This window comes from Haliotis rufescens, unplaced genomic scaffold (genome assembly GCF_023055435.1).
Source record: "Haliotis rufescens isolate VD_foot unplaced genomic scaffold, xgHalRufe1.0.p SCAF_8, whole genome shotgun sequence".
In the NCBI taxonomy this organism is placed as follows: domain Eukaryota; kingdom Metazoa; phylum Mollusca; class Gastropoda; order Lepetellida; family Haliotidae; genus Haliotis; species Haliotis rufescens.
Genome location: NW_025964372.1, coordinates 36,172,453 through 36,187,602, shown reverse-complemented (window position 1 = coordinate 36,187,602; position 15,150 = coordinate 36,172,453). Strand labels below are relative to the sequence as shown.

Here is a 15,150-nt window from a genome sequence, read left to right as displayed (position 1 = left end):
GTGTACTTTAAAAGTTGGAGATGGAAGAAAATGAGAAACAGTACTTGGTCATGAACATTCTTATTTTTTTTAGTTAATCCTGTCGACCTACTTATCTATTGGTCCCTCGCAACATGCAGTCAACAGTCATAAGGCCATTTCACTTTATTTTCTTGTTCACAGAACTGTTCTGATATACATCCTGGTGTGTTAGCAGCACTGGGTGTCAGATGTCAGTATTGCATGGCCCACTGCTGATCTCTGTAGGATAACCACAATCTCTCCTCCATCACACAGGTGATCACAGAGCAAGCTTATTCTGTCCATTACCATATAGAATGGAGTCACAGGAATGGCAGCTCAGATGAGGAGGCACCCATGCAAAAAGTCATGTGAAGGGGTTGTGACACTTAGATCACCAGTGATCCGCTGTAATTGTGACCATAATGGTGAGGAGGGGGCGTGGCACTTAGATCACCAGTGATCGGCTGTAATTGTGACTGTAATGGTGAGAAGGGGTTGTGACACTTAGATCACCAGTGGTCAGCTGTAATTGTGACTGTAATGGTGAGAAGGGGGCGTGGCACTTAGATCACCAGTGGTCAGCTATAATTGTGACCATAATGGTGAGAAGGGGGCGTGGCACTTAGATCACCAGTGATCGGCTGTAATTGTGACTGTAATGGTGAGAAGGGGTTGTGACACTTAGATCACCAGTGGTCAGCTGTAATTGTGACTGTAATGGTGAGAAGGGGTTGTGACACTTAGATCACTAGTGGTCAGCTATAATTGTGACCATAATGGTGAGAAGGGGGCGTGGCACTTAGATCACCAGTGATCGGCTGTAATTGTGACTGTAATGGTGAGAAGGGGTTGTGACACTTAGATCACCAGTGGTCAGCTGTAATTGTGACTGTAATGGTGAGAAGGGGGCGTGGCACTTAGATCACCAGTGGTCAGCTATAATTGTGACCATAATGGTGAGAAGGGGGCGTGGCACTTAGATCACCAGTGATCGGTTGTAATTGTGACTGTAATGGTGAGAAGGGGGCGTGGCACTTAGGTCACCAGTGGTCAGCTGTAATTGTGACCATAATGGTGAGGAGGGGGCGTGGCACTTAGATCACCAGTGATCCGCTGTAATTGTGACTGTAATGGTGAGAAGGGGTTGTGACACTTAGATCACCAGTGGTCAGCTGTAATTGTGACTGTAATGGTGAGAAGGGGGCGTGGCACTTAGATCACCAGTGGTCAGCTATAATTGTGACCATAATGGTGAGAAGGGGGCGTGGCACTTAAATCACCAGTGGTCAGCTGTAATTGTGACCATAATGGTGAGAAGGGGGCGTGGCACTTAGATCACCAGTGATCCGCTGTAATTGTGACTGTAATGGTGAGAAGGGGTTGTGACACTTAGATCACCAGTGGTCAGCTGTAATTGTGACTGTAATGGTGAGAAGGGGGCGTGGCACTTAGATCACCAGTGGTCAGCTATAATTGTGACCATAATGGTGAGAAGGGGGCGTGGCACTTAAATCACCAGTGGTCAGCTGTAATTGTGACCATAATGGTGAGAAGGGGGCGTGGCACGACAAGCAAGTGGTCAGCCTCTATTGGCCATAATTACTGGATACAAGAAGAAAGGGGGTTGTGTTAGCGGTATGTGAAGGTTATATATCAAATATGATTCATAATCTTTTTCATGTTAGAAACAGAGAGACATCTTTCTACAGTATTGTTGACATTGTAGTCGCAATTGTTTTTGAAAATAAACAACATGGGTTGTAGTGAAAATGCAGCTAATATACAGAATAACCGTATTTATTGTACAATTGCTGAGGTAGATTTCCACACAGATAAGGTATGCAGGTAAACTGCATCCTGCTGGTAATCAGAATGAACATTTTACACCTATTGTATAGTTCGGCTTTCCCATGTGAGTACAATGGTATAAAAAAAGGGGCGTTTCCCCGAGGTCACATGGTCATCTGGCCCATTTAAAGTACAATGATATAAAGAAAGGGGCGACTCCCTGAGGTCCTGATTATCTGGCTGAGAATTTGACCTCATGGAGTGACCACAATCAGCTTACCTGTGACAGCCATGTGTGCTGCGGATTAGCACGTACCTTGCCTAATTATGTTACAGTGTTGGTGTGTACTTTAAAAGTTGAAGATGGAGGACAGTAAGAACAGTTGATGATGAATATTCTTATTAACCCCTGTTGACCTACTTATCTATTGGTCCCTTTCAACATGCAGTCAATATAAGGCCACACCACTTTATTTCCTTGTTTACAGACAAGCCTTCCCACAGTTTGTATCCTGCCTCTTACCATACTAGGGATGGTGGGGTAGCCTAGTGGTTAGAGTGTTCACTTGTCATCCTGAAAGGTGGGGTCAAATGGGATTTAACGTCGAGTCCAAGATGATTGCACTTATATCGCTGTGTGCGAGCGTGCACATACACTTGTACTAGTCCGGACTAATGCTGATTTTATAGTGCTAGCCCACTGAGATACCATGCCATAGTTTTAACATGGATACCCGACTCAGACAGAGCATACTGACTCCAAACCAACTAGTCCTTGTTTTAGCCCCTTAATGCCAAGCAACAGGCAGGGTTGTAACAACAAGTACCATCTTTTAACTTCTTTTGGTATGACGCGGCTGGGATCGAATCCCAGACCTTCTGCTTTCCGGGCGTAGGCTCTACCACAAGACCTCGGAGGTGGTCCATCTTGTAAGGCCAAGGTTGGGTTCCCCACATGCATGTACAGTGTGTGAAGCCTATTGCTGGTGTACCCTCCTGTGATATGGCTGGAATATTGCTAAAAATAGTGTAGAACCCACCTCACTCACTTTCACCAGGAAGCTCTGAAAAGCCTTCAACTGGCCTGATATGTTTAAACAACCTAGAAGACAAGCCTCTTACACCCATATCATGTCTAGCTGCAGTCAACCAGAAACTGCTGACACAGGTTTTTGTGTTGAAGATACCTCCTCCTCTTCCCTGCCAGGGCAGATAGTCACCTGAAGCTCTGTGCCTTCTACATTATTACCAACTCCAGGCTATGATAAGAAACAGCTGGTGAACCTGGCCTGGCATCCAGTACAGTCTCCACACCGGCGTAATCATAAAAAGCAATTTAATCCTGTTTATCTTGTGTAGTAGGCTGGTGATTAGGCAATGCTGGCTTCTTTCGTCCTCTTTGTTGATTGTTTTCATATGAAATAAAACACACAGGCTTTAGGTTTTGGTTTTGATAGATTGTGATGGTGTAATCAGACTAAGTGTGTGCAACACAAAGAAAATACCTGATTGACAAAACATTACAGGAACATGCAAAGCTTTGTAACAGTGATGCAGTGAAGGTTTGAGCTTTGGCCTTCAGTACCCTGTGTTGTATGAACTGACTAATTTGGCATGCTTGCCGTAAAAGGCGACTATGCTTGTCGTAAGAGGCACCTAACAGGATCTGGTGGATTGATGCTCATGATGTCAATCACTGGATTGTCTGGTCCAGACTCGATTATTTACAAACCGCCGTCATGTAGCTGGAAGATTGCTGAGTGCGGCGTTAAACAACTGACAAAAAGGACTATTTTGGAGATTGGGTGATCACAATGGCTGCTACATATGAATATGGGCTGGAGACTTCACTGGGCTGAAGAGGTCTAATCCAGTAAAACAGACATTGTGAGTGATCTCAAAGAAACAGGTTGAAGAACTAATTCCTGGAGAGATGGCCTGCCTCAGTGTCAGTATGCCCAGTGGCATGGATTGGTGCTCATGCTATCAACCTCCAGTTCTAACCTTCAGTTTATTACAGACTGGTAGAGGTGTAGTATTGTTTTCTGTACCATACAACAACTTTCACTTACTGACTCACTCACTGCTCCTGCTTAGCAATAAATGTGTTAAGTATGTGAGGACAATTAAACACTTGCTGATTGTTCATACCAAAGTTCGTAATAATACAGACATGGTCAAGGACTTGTCTATTACCCTATGGCTTGACCCTATGCAGCGGTAGAAACTAACAGTTTTTCGTCCTCTAGTCCTTATAATGATAACATCTAGCAAAACCCTTAAAAAGGGCAAATTTCTACTAGTCCTTATGATACCTTAACTATTGGGCAGTTAGTCAAGGCCAATTTCTAACACTGCTATGACAGTGACTAAGTAACATTCCATCTTGCATCTAATCATCAATAGGATCTTTATTCATCCTGGAATGGCTTTGACCCAAAGGAATTACACAGACAGTCCTTCTATACTGACATTTCACCTGTGAAGATGTAACCAGTATCTATAGCTGCCCCAGTGTGTTTATCTCGTTCCTACCTGGCTTCATCTATGGCAACTCCACATGATCCACCCCACCTACCTGTGTAAAGTTGTGTTTCCTGGCAACTGTCCGGAGGTGTGGGTGGGGCTGTGTATTACCCCCTCCCTCCCTCCCTCCCAGGTGGATGACATCCCCTCTATGTACCTGACAGTCAGGTAGGGACTCTAGCTCTTTCCATCCTGTAGTCTTTTATCTCAACAGCTCTTGTCGCGTCTGAAGAAAATCCGTTTAGCCATGTGATGCTGGTTTGGGGGAAAACAGGTCTTATTTTACATGGAGGCAAGACTTCAGCCATGGCATGCTGGTTTTGGGGAAAACAGGTCTTACTTTACAGGAAGGGAATACTCCAGCCATGTGATGCTGGTTTTGGGGAAAACTTTACAGTGAAAGCCAAAATGGTCCTACTTTACAACAAACATTACATAAGTAAACAGCTGGTGGCTGATGTAACTAATGTGTGGGTCTGTGTTTCAGGTTTACGTGGTCGCGGGCGTTTGTGGACATGGTGAAGGAGCTGCATGACATCGCGGGCCAGCATGAGATGGTGGCTGAGAACCTGCAGGGCACCGTCTTTAAAGACCTGCAGGCTCTCATCGGGGAGCTCAGGCAGGAGAGGAAAAGGGTGATTGCTTGTTTCAGACTAAGTCTTAATAGGGGCATGGGGTAGCCAAGTGGTTAAGCGTCATGTTGCAAGCACAGGTTTGATTCCCTAGATGGGTAAAATGTGGGTTTCTGGTTTCCACCACCATGATATCGCTGGAATGTTGCTAAGAGTGGCGTAAAACCAGTCTTAATCATAACACAGTCTTAATCATAACACAGTCTTAATCATAACACAGTCTTAATCATAACACAGTCTTAATCATAACACAGTCTTAATTATAACACAGTCTTTATCATAACACACCAAATTTTGTATTTTAAAAGGGAAGCTGGATGCAATGCAGATTAAGAACAGTTACAATGTCTGGTTGATCATTGGTTAATTTACCCCCAAAATCATTTTAAGTTGTTTTATTGACAGATGCACACATTAAAAGATGTTTAAAAATGGACTATTGTTTTCATGCTTTTACAAAACTCATAGAAACCCTATTGTTTATAATTGATACATATAAAGAGGTGTCATTTAGACATTAGTTATAGATGTCCAAAAGGTGGAGAGATCCATCCCTTACAGGCCTACTTCCCAACCTACAGAGATCAACCAAACTATAGGATATGTACACACTTAAAATAGAAATGGCCACACATTAACAAACAGGACACAATCCCCATAAAGCGTGTGTGATAATGATTAAAATCTGCCACATTTTCATGTCTTAGCTCCTGTGGGGTGTTCATGGATGTGTGTTTATCATTTCAGCATTTACATGAAGGAACAAGGATTCAAGATTCACTTAAACAGTCATACCAACAGTTAGATAAGGTGAGATGCATGGCTGTGACTTCTCTGTGGGGAGTTACCAACAGGTTGGGACACCTGAGCAAGGGGAGACAATTGGGAGTACTGTTAGATACCAACTTGTAGAATAAGTACAAGGCTATGCAAGCTCTATTTTCTTAGGTGTTTGTCTCAATTACATATGCCATGTGGTTGCCTGCTTCCGTGTTCTTGAACAAAGAGAGGTAACTCTCAAGACTGTGTGTCAGCTATCACATTTCAGCGGTAGACACTACACTACTTGAAGTGATGTTTGTGCAGAGGAGACCCGTGAAGATCTGGGCTACAATAGATCTTCAGCAACCCATGCTTGCCGTAAGAGGCGACTATGCTTATCGGAAGAGGCGAATAACGGGATCGGGTGGTCAAGCTCTCTGACTTGGTTGATGCATGTCATTGTATCCCAATTGCATGGATCGATACTCATGATTTCAATCACTGGATTGTCTGGTCATATAGCTGGAATATTGCTGTGTGCGGCGTTAAACAACAAACAAACAAACAAAAATTGTCCAGAGGAATTTGTTTTAAACAACTGATCAGAGTAATTACATTGCATGCAAATATGCAAATATGACATCAAGCATTTCTTGAAAGTAATTAATGCTTTCAAATCGTAGTAAATATAAATATGACATGGTCATTTGTGTATTGATTGTATGTTCTCAAGTGAAGAAATGTAGATTTATGTAATATCTCTGAGTTAAAGGTATGTTGTGTACTGTTTCTGAGGTATAAGAATAACTTTACATGTGTTGACATTATTTCTACACCTTTCAGTCAAAACGACAGTACGAAAGGGCTTTCAAAGACAGTGAAAAGGCTCTAGACAATTACAGGAAGGCTGATGCGGACATCAATCTGTCCCGAGCTGAAGTGGAAAAGGTAATTATCACCGTGTGTGTCAGTCTTGTGTGAGTAGAGCTTGACTTCAGTACAGGGCTATGTACATGGGGGGAGCTAGTGTAGTGGGGGAACCATCTTCCTGTCACAGGAAGGCTCCAGGTTTGTTCCTCAAATGGAACATAGGTAAAAGTGTTATGTATATACTATTATCAGCTGAAAGTTGTGAAAATTTCAGACTAGGAGGTTGAGAGTATTTGGCACGGACTGCAGTAGGACATTTACTATTTCAAGTTTCACCATGCTCGGACTGCCATGTTTTATTTCTTAACTTTGCAGCATCGAATTGTGATGAATACGAAGGCTTCTCAATGTGAGGATTGCAAAAATGAGTACGCTGCCCAGCTCCAGCAGACCAATACTCATCAGAGAGAGTATTATTCCACCGGCATGCCACAAGTATTTCAGGTAGTACACCCGTCTTCATCATTCACAACATACCGTGAACTACAGTCATAACCAAGTCAAAGTGACCACTTATTTGAGTTTGTTATAACTGTAGTTCGTTATAAGCATATATGCAGCATATACAGCTTATGGACAGGACAAAAAAAAAAACTGTTCGTTATATCTGTCAGTTGGTTATAAACGTCTTGGTTATAAATGTAGTTTACTGTATGCAATTTGTTTGAGCAAGGACCTTTTGTAGCTCACCTGCCAGCCTGTTCACAGTCCTGTTACTAAGATTGTCATAAATGTCTCATAGTGATAAAGAGCTTATCTAAGCCCATTCTTGAAGCTGTCTTAGTGCTACGTTTCTTGAAGCTGTCTTAGTGCTATGTTTCTTGAAGCTGTCTTAGTGCTAAGTTTCTTGAAGCTGTCTTAGTGCTATGTTTCTTGAAGCTGTCTTAGTGCTACGTTTCTTGAAGCTGTCTTAGTGCTAAGTTATCTTAAGTTTACCAAAATTATGACATATTGCTGAGTGCGGCGTTAAACAACAAACAGATCAAATCAAAAATCTTAATCAACTTTTTATATCATATTACCCTTTCATTTTTTGTACAAGAAGAAGCTTATTTGTGTGTGTTTCAGGGTTTACAAGATATGGACGAGAAGCGAATCAACCGCCTCCAGTCAGCTATAGGTCAGAGTGCAGAGGCTGACAGGAATGTCATCCCCATCATCAACACCTGCATCGACGGCATGCAGAAGGCTGCAGCAGCCATTAATGCAAAAGAAGTGAGACTTCAATACAACCATGCACAATTGTTTAATGTCTGAATGTAGTGTTGTATATTGCTAGTAGAGAAGAATATATTTATGCTTACCAGGAAGTAGATGACAGAGTTAGAGTCTTTGTTCGTTTGTTTGTTTGTTCGTTTGTTTGTTTGTTTGTTTGTTTGTTTGTTGTTTAACCCCGCACTCAGCAATACTCCAGCTATATGGCGGCGGTCTGTAAATAATTAAGTCCAGACCAGACAATCCAGTGATTGACATCATGAGCATCGATCTACACAATTCATCAACCAAGTCAGCGAGACTGACCACCTGATCCCATTAGTTGCCTCTTACGACAAGCATAGTCGCCTATTCTGGCAGGCATGTGTTCCTGAAGACCTATTCTGTCCAAGCTGTTCATGGGTACAGAGTAGCAGTAGCGCACGCACACGCACACGCACACGCACACACACACACACACACACACTTGTACGTCGCTATTTAAGTGCTATACTTTTGGACGTGGCGTTTACTCCATTTCATCTGACCTCATCTTATGTTTTCAGGATTCAAAGATGGTTATCGAGAGGCACAAGTCAGGGTTTCAGGTCCCCAGTGACATTCCATTCGAAGATCTGAGCAACATGCAGGCCACCGAAAACTCCAACCACTCCACACCCAAATCAGCGCCTTCAGACATGAAAAATACCTATAAGACATCCACTGTTTCTGGCAAGAGTCGGAAACGAGGGGGAATATTTGGTTTATTTCAGTCATCAAAGGTAGGTCATGTTCAGATTGTTGGTCTCTCTACTAACATATTGGTCATTTTGGATTAGAATATTAATAGGAGTGTGCACTGTTCTTTTAGGAAGCACATGTACTACCAACCGAACATAAGGGAACGATGCATTTTGCTTTGTCTGAAAACAAATTGATCCCGTACAGCCCATGCAAGTCTATAATATTTGGCAAGTCTAGATTACTGCAGTTTCTCAAAATGAAGCCACTGGGCTCCTTTTTGTTGTATTTTATTAAGATGATAATTTATCTGTAAAATATTTTCATTTCAGAGACTAGATGTTAGTCCACGTTTTGTTGTAATCCTTTAGGTAAACTAGACTCAGAGATTCTTTTAAATGTAATGACTGTGACATCTCATCTCACATGTCTACTGATTTTGCAAGTGTTTTCCAAGCTTTATTTCATTTGCTCATCTAGACTTAAAGAAACTTTTGAAGTGAACAGGGCATCCTACATATCTCTTTCAAATCCTGTGTTTGAACCTTTGACCAAAAGACCCACATAATACAATATCCTACCGTTGCCAGCCCCCTTTTATTTCACAGATGTCACAGTCTCAAGCTGTGTGTGTGTACTCACAAAATGTTAGCAGGTGGTACACTATTAGGAACTTTAAGAACGCCAAAATATTTCGCCCAATTTATTGTTCCCTTACTCTGTGTTGGTAGTACTGCTAGATTGTAAGATGTGTTTTTGACTATTGTAGGGCGAGGTATTATTGTCAGTAGATGTGATTTACCAGGGAGGGAATTCGTTCTGTTTACAATGAATCAATGTTTGTCTTACTTTCAAAAAAAGACAAGATGTTTACCCATACTATAGCAAATCTTTATTCCTAATGTTCTTAACTATGTGTAGGCAGCCATATGCCACTAACCCAAGCTAGTGTTTGTTGCATTGGCAGATAGGCTAGATTATAATACAGCTTTCACTGTAGAGACTGTGTGGTATGCACTCGGATGTATTTCACAACCTCTTGCATATGGTTATCTGACCTACTGTATCATGTGTAAAGTGAATATTTATCATGCACTTCATTGTACAGTCTACTCTAGGTGTTACTTTTGCAGGTTCTTTTTTTAATTTTTTTTAAAAGTTTTTATTTAAAAATTTGGGGCGTAATGGAGTCATTCCTACAGATATGTTGTGCTCAGTTGTTTTTACCATTATTCCCAATTTGTAATTATAAATATGTGGAATTTCCAAGTTTGTTTTCTAAAGATGATTTGTCTTCTTAAACATTGACTGAACATTTTTATTAACTGTTGCTGCAGAAATCTCAGGTCTGTTTAATGGCAGTTAGACTAGATGTTGGATGTCAGTGAAGCTCCTGTGTTAGATCAGTTGTCAGACATATTTCATCTTGCCTCATCGTCGGTTTCATCCTTCAAGGGCACATAACGTTCATCACATCAATTCACATGTATTCACATGTATTCTCATGTCTCATGTAGCAGACCTTTCACCGTAGGTCATTTTCATGAATTGAATACATCTTTCCTGACAACTGATTTAACTCAAGAGACGTATTAATGTTATGACGCTTCCAATTTTTCGTCAGGATATATTCTTTTCAATTTGAGTGCTTGGTGTCTGACTGTTGACTCAATTTGTTTGTAGGTTTCTCTTCAATGTATTTGTGTGAGTGTTAACAACCAACAGAATTTCTCGGGATAATTTTGTACCAAAGTTTTATTTTCTAGCCAGCCGTTATTATTTGTTTTTCCTCATGTTAAAGATCATTGGATTATTGGTATGTAAAGAATGCAGTCCTGTTTTCCATCCTGCATTATAGTTTCCCCTGAGTTTCCTGTCTAGTACCCAGTCCTATGTTTTCAGCATGGCATGAGTAGGTGTGTGAGTAGTTGTGCTACAAGCAGTTTGACAGTGTCGGCCAGATGGGGAGGACACCTTGTGTTCCATGTAGTTTTGCAGCATCCGAATAATGTCACATTACTTTAATTTTATGAATGCGTTTGTAAAAGCTATATGGAAAGATAGCTGAGGTAAGTGTATCTCTGTGCTGCCTTGATATTGACATGTTGCTATGCACAACTACGGGCTGTCCTATCGTGTTTACCTAATAGATTCCCGATTTGGAACATCGGCACTAACAACCCTGCCGTATGTACATGAATCATAACCCCATGAAGACCACAAGACAATTTGCTTCCTAATAGATTTGCCTTCAAATATGTGTACATCTATTTTCGATCATGCAACTTTCTATGTACTTACCGGTATGGATCCTCGAGAAGGTACAGATTTATGGCTGTCATTGTTGAGAGCTATTGCAGATAAAAATCTTTACCAGTCCGATTTCCAACTCGATGAGTAAATATATTGTTGCTCCATCTAAAATATAAGTACCCGGTACTTGTATGTGAAGACGAGTGTCTCATGAAGTAAATCATGTTGCATTTGTCGTTAGATCATGATGCTGGCACTTTGCTGAAGCTTATAAAGTACGATGCACATTTGGATCGGGAATCTATTAGGAAAACACTGTGGCACAGTCAGCAGCTCCGTGTAGCAACAAGTCAAAATCTAGATTGTTTTAAGGGAGCAGCACTGAGATAGGGTTACCACAGCGATATGGTAAACCACAGGTAATAAGTCAACAATTAAAGTTCTGAAATGGAGCCCTTTTATGAAGTCAATAAGTCCATGGAACACTAGAGGTAGCTGCTGATCATGGCATAATGCTGGGTATCTTTGTCAAGGTGCATGGTCAGATTGCTTCCAGGTATTGTTTTGTTAATTTTGTTCTTTTGTGCGTCACTGTTTACATTGCTTTTTTTCCAGGACAAAGATTTATTACAATAGAATTTTACATTTCTCATTTGTTTGGAACTATGACGAACTGAGGTGATGGTTGGCACAGTTTTATTAGAAACGTCACCTTCTTCAGCACGTTTTCCAGGCCTACATGGAATCAAGTTGGATGATTTCATCAACACCCAGAAAGTATCTCAATGCGTTAAATATTATTTGACTTGGTAAAAAATTTCAAAATTAATCCATCTTCTCTGACGGTAATGTATCCCAACTTGGTACAATGTGCGTACATGTTTCTATGAATTGCAACTTTGGTCTGATATGAGGAGTGGTTGGTTTTAGTTTGGGTAGCTTCATACAGAGAGAGTTGAATCCATATAAGCATAGAGCGCTAGAGATGCTCATCCAAGCTAGATACTTTGGAACTGAAGGCTATGTGTGTATTTATTTTGTTTCTAGCTGTTATCGCAGTTACCCACAATCTCTACCACGGTAAATATGTCGCCCACCTCGTATGTCTGTGTCACTGTCCGTCGTCCGTCAGTCTCTCTCACTGGATCTACTGCACTATGTCATAGACAGACCATGCATTACAGCCACAGACAATCACTCTACACAGTACTCCTATGTTTGCTCTCAGAAACTAGGTGTTCCTATGTTAGAATGCGGGAAATATGTTCCCTTTAAATTCTGAATTTCTTGTCTTTAAAAAGTTATCATTTAGATTTCAAGTTGAAAAATAGCTATCCAAAGTTTCATAAGTATCATCCAAATTCACAAAAACATCACTTCGGGTAAACTTAAGATGTCGCCATGACAACCTGTCATGTTTAAGTTTGATAACTGTTCGTTCTGATAGGACAGTGTCCATTTTCTTAGCAACCCACATCTTTTTTTAAACCAATTTCTAAAACGCAATCCCTGTGCCCTGTAACAAACAACTTTTACACCATTCCGAAATTATTATTTTTTACATCCCAGTAACATTTTGCATATATTTAATACTAACAGCTTAAAGTATGGAATATATTGCAATCACATCACAGATGTATGCAACTTGTCACAGATGTATGCAATGTGTCACATATGTATGCTATGTGTCACACATGTACCCAGTGTATATGAAGGTTAGATCTAGGTATGCCGTGTCTATGATATCTTGTAGCATCCAGACCCAGGTGTCAGAACAGGCTTAGTAGATGATCATATTAGAATATGGCATTTCAGAAAACATCCCCTCCTCCCCTGAATCCCAAATTCCCTCTAATTTTTCACTCGGTCTCATTTGTTCACCCCTGAATCCCAAAGACTACTTAACACAATTCTTAAAATTCAGGCAGAATCCCGATTGCAGACGAAAAACTTTCAAACTCATTCCTAGTTCATGAAAGGGTATGATTTGAAATTGAATTACTGAGAAAAATATTTAAAAAATATAATACATACCAGTAAAGGGAATTATTATGTACGTTATATTTTGTTAAATGTTGAATATACGTACCAAATAGATTTTATTTGCGTCCCAAATTCCCTTTAAATAGACCCTTGAATCCCATGTACAAAAGGATGTTGGCAGTCTCTTTCTTGACTCTATTATATTGCTACCATTATTGGTATTCATTATGGAGCTGTCAATCCTGGCCTGGGCAGAAATGGTTTGATATGATGATCTACTGAGCCTGCATCTTACTCAGTTCCTAGAGTTAGCAGATGCAACACACTGTGACAGTTGATTTGGTCATGTCTAGGATTAGTGTAGTCAGTTTTATACACAGTGTTAAACTAGTTAATGAAATGTCATAACTACAGCCTGTTAGTTGTCACTGTGTGGCAAATCTGCTCCACAATGTTTTCTGTTGCCTGTTTTATAAAGCAAATGTCGGAAATTGCACAATGGGCTTTTTCCTGTTTAACCATTACAAGAATTCATTTTTTTGAGAGCGCTGTGAAGTAAGAATTGTGTTTGCATCCTTTTACTCAGGAAGGAACAAATTGTATTTCCCCTGAATGTGTATAGCATGACGACATTTGCTTTGAAAAATGGCAGCAGAATGACAAGTAATATGATTCCAACTGGGTTAGCCATAGACTTCTGGATCTGTGGTATATACTGTGAATCTACCACCCTGTCTGGTGTATATATACAAGGGGAAATAATTCATCACACTCTGGCTTCTGAGCAAACAGTCAAGACTGTTGAATCAGTCATCCAGAAATATTTGAAACATGTTCTCAAACAGAAGATTGCACCTCCAACAAATTTCTTTTATCAGTGAAGATAGATGACAGTTTCTTTTCACATAGTTGTCAAGATCTGATGTTTATCAAACATGTAGTGCTATCAAATACGCAAACAACAATGTTTGGCATGGGGCATCCTTGCAGAAGAGTCCCAAGGAAATACATTAATGTTGCAACTGTTTAAAGTGCATGGAATACAATCAAAATTAATCCGGACAGGTGAGTTATGTAGACTTGTGATGCTGTATCTTGTTTGAAAACAGGATTTTCAGAGAGGAACAAATCTGATATAGGTTGAAAAAACAGCTTCAGCATCTGATTTTCACTTGTGGGCTATTGTTTAAGAACATATTTCTCCCTTGTACAACACCAGATGGGGATATAAAACGTGGGATGGTCTGGGAAATTTTCTTAATCATTGTCAAAGAGCACTTTAACAAACAGCACAGCATAATGATTGGGAAAGTTTCACAGAGGGCATCCCCAGGTTACAAGTTTACAACTTGTAGTCCTAGATGTACTTCCTTCAGTATGTAACCATGGTAACTGTCTTAGAGAACATGTAGCGACTCTGTGATGTCATCAAGAACGATGCATGTCTATCTATTGTATATAACAGGAAATTGTTCCATCAAAGCAGTGTTGGAACAGAAATATGGATATTTATCTATGGAGAGAAATATTCCAGAACGTTAACTCAAATTTGCTACGTAGTGTGACCGTGTCTAAATCTTCATCTCTTTAGATGATAGCATGAACCTATTCACCACTACGTCCATTGTCACAAGCAACCAGCCTGAGCACCATGTTTTATATAATTATCTCCCCTAACTTTTGAAAAAGGCAGATATGTTCTCAGGAGCAGAATGATTGCAACTATACTTTTTTTAGAAACAAGGAAGAAAAGCAAACAAACATTCCCATTTAGTTCCATCTCCAGCACTGTTTTGTGAGTTATTAACCAAATTATTTCTGTTGTACTTAACTACCATGATGACCTTGACCTTTGGATGTTGGTGGCCGGGAACTCTTAATTACCATCAGTGTTGTTCTAACATGACACTGTTACTAATACAACATGGCTGTGCCCTGGAGGTGCCCAAATGTACGACAATATGTAAAGTTATTTCTTGTGGCTGCGATTTGATTCAGAATTCAACCCTGTCAAGATCCGGGTTAAAATTGGTCTTCAGCAACCCATGCTCGCCCCAAGAGGCCACTAACAGGATCAGATGGTCAGGCTTGTTGACTTGGTTGATGTATCCCATTTGTGTAGATGGATGCTCATGATGTCATCACTGAATTTCTGGTCCAGACTCTATGAGGTGGAATATTGCTGAGTGTGGGGTTTGACAGCAAGCAAACAAATGACCTGTCCACAGAGTGATGTTGAAGTGGATCTCCATTGATACCCATTGATACCCTCTGACATGTCGGTGGGGATTCCAAGTATCTGATGTTTGTCTTAAGCACTTCTAAACCTGGGATCTGT

The 15,150-nt window shown here is 40.5% G+C and overlaps 1 protein-coding gene across 11 annotated transcripts in view; it reads left to right on the top strand.

The window, feature by feature from the left end:
* The window catches only part of LOC124141808 (cdc42-interacting protein 4 homolog), an 88,711-nt gene that overhangs the window by 58,323 nt on the left and 15,238 nt on the right, over positions 1-15,150 (top strand). For 8 of the 11 annotated variants that reach the window (XM_046509947.2, XM_048389027.1, XM_046509948.2 and 5 more), the window contains 7 exons: positions 4,805-4,952; positions 5,697-5,759; positions 6,555-6,659; positions 6,957-7,085; positions 7,710-7,856; positions 8,402-8,617; positions 11,877-11,909. In XM_046509947.2, coding sequence (XP_046365903.1) covers positions 4,805-4,952; positions 5,697-5,759; positions 6,555-6,659; positions 6,957-7,085; positions 7,710-7,856; positions 8,402-8,617; positions 11,877-11,909 — 841 coding nt within the window. Of the gene's footprint in view, positions 1-4,804; positions 4,953-5,696; positions 5,760-6,554; positions 6,660-6,956; positions 7,086-7,709; positions 7,857-8,401; positions 8,618-9,913; positions 9,923-10,377; positions 10,393-11,876; positions 11,910-15,150 lie in introns of all 11 variants that reach the window. The other 3 variants (XM_046509954.2, XM_046509955.2, XM_046509956.2) reach the window with 3 other exon arrangements.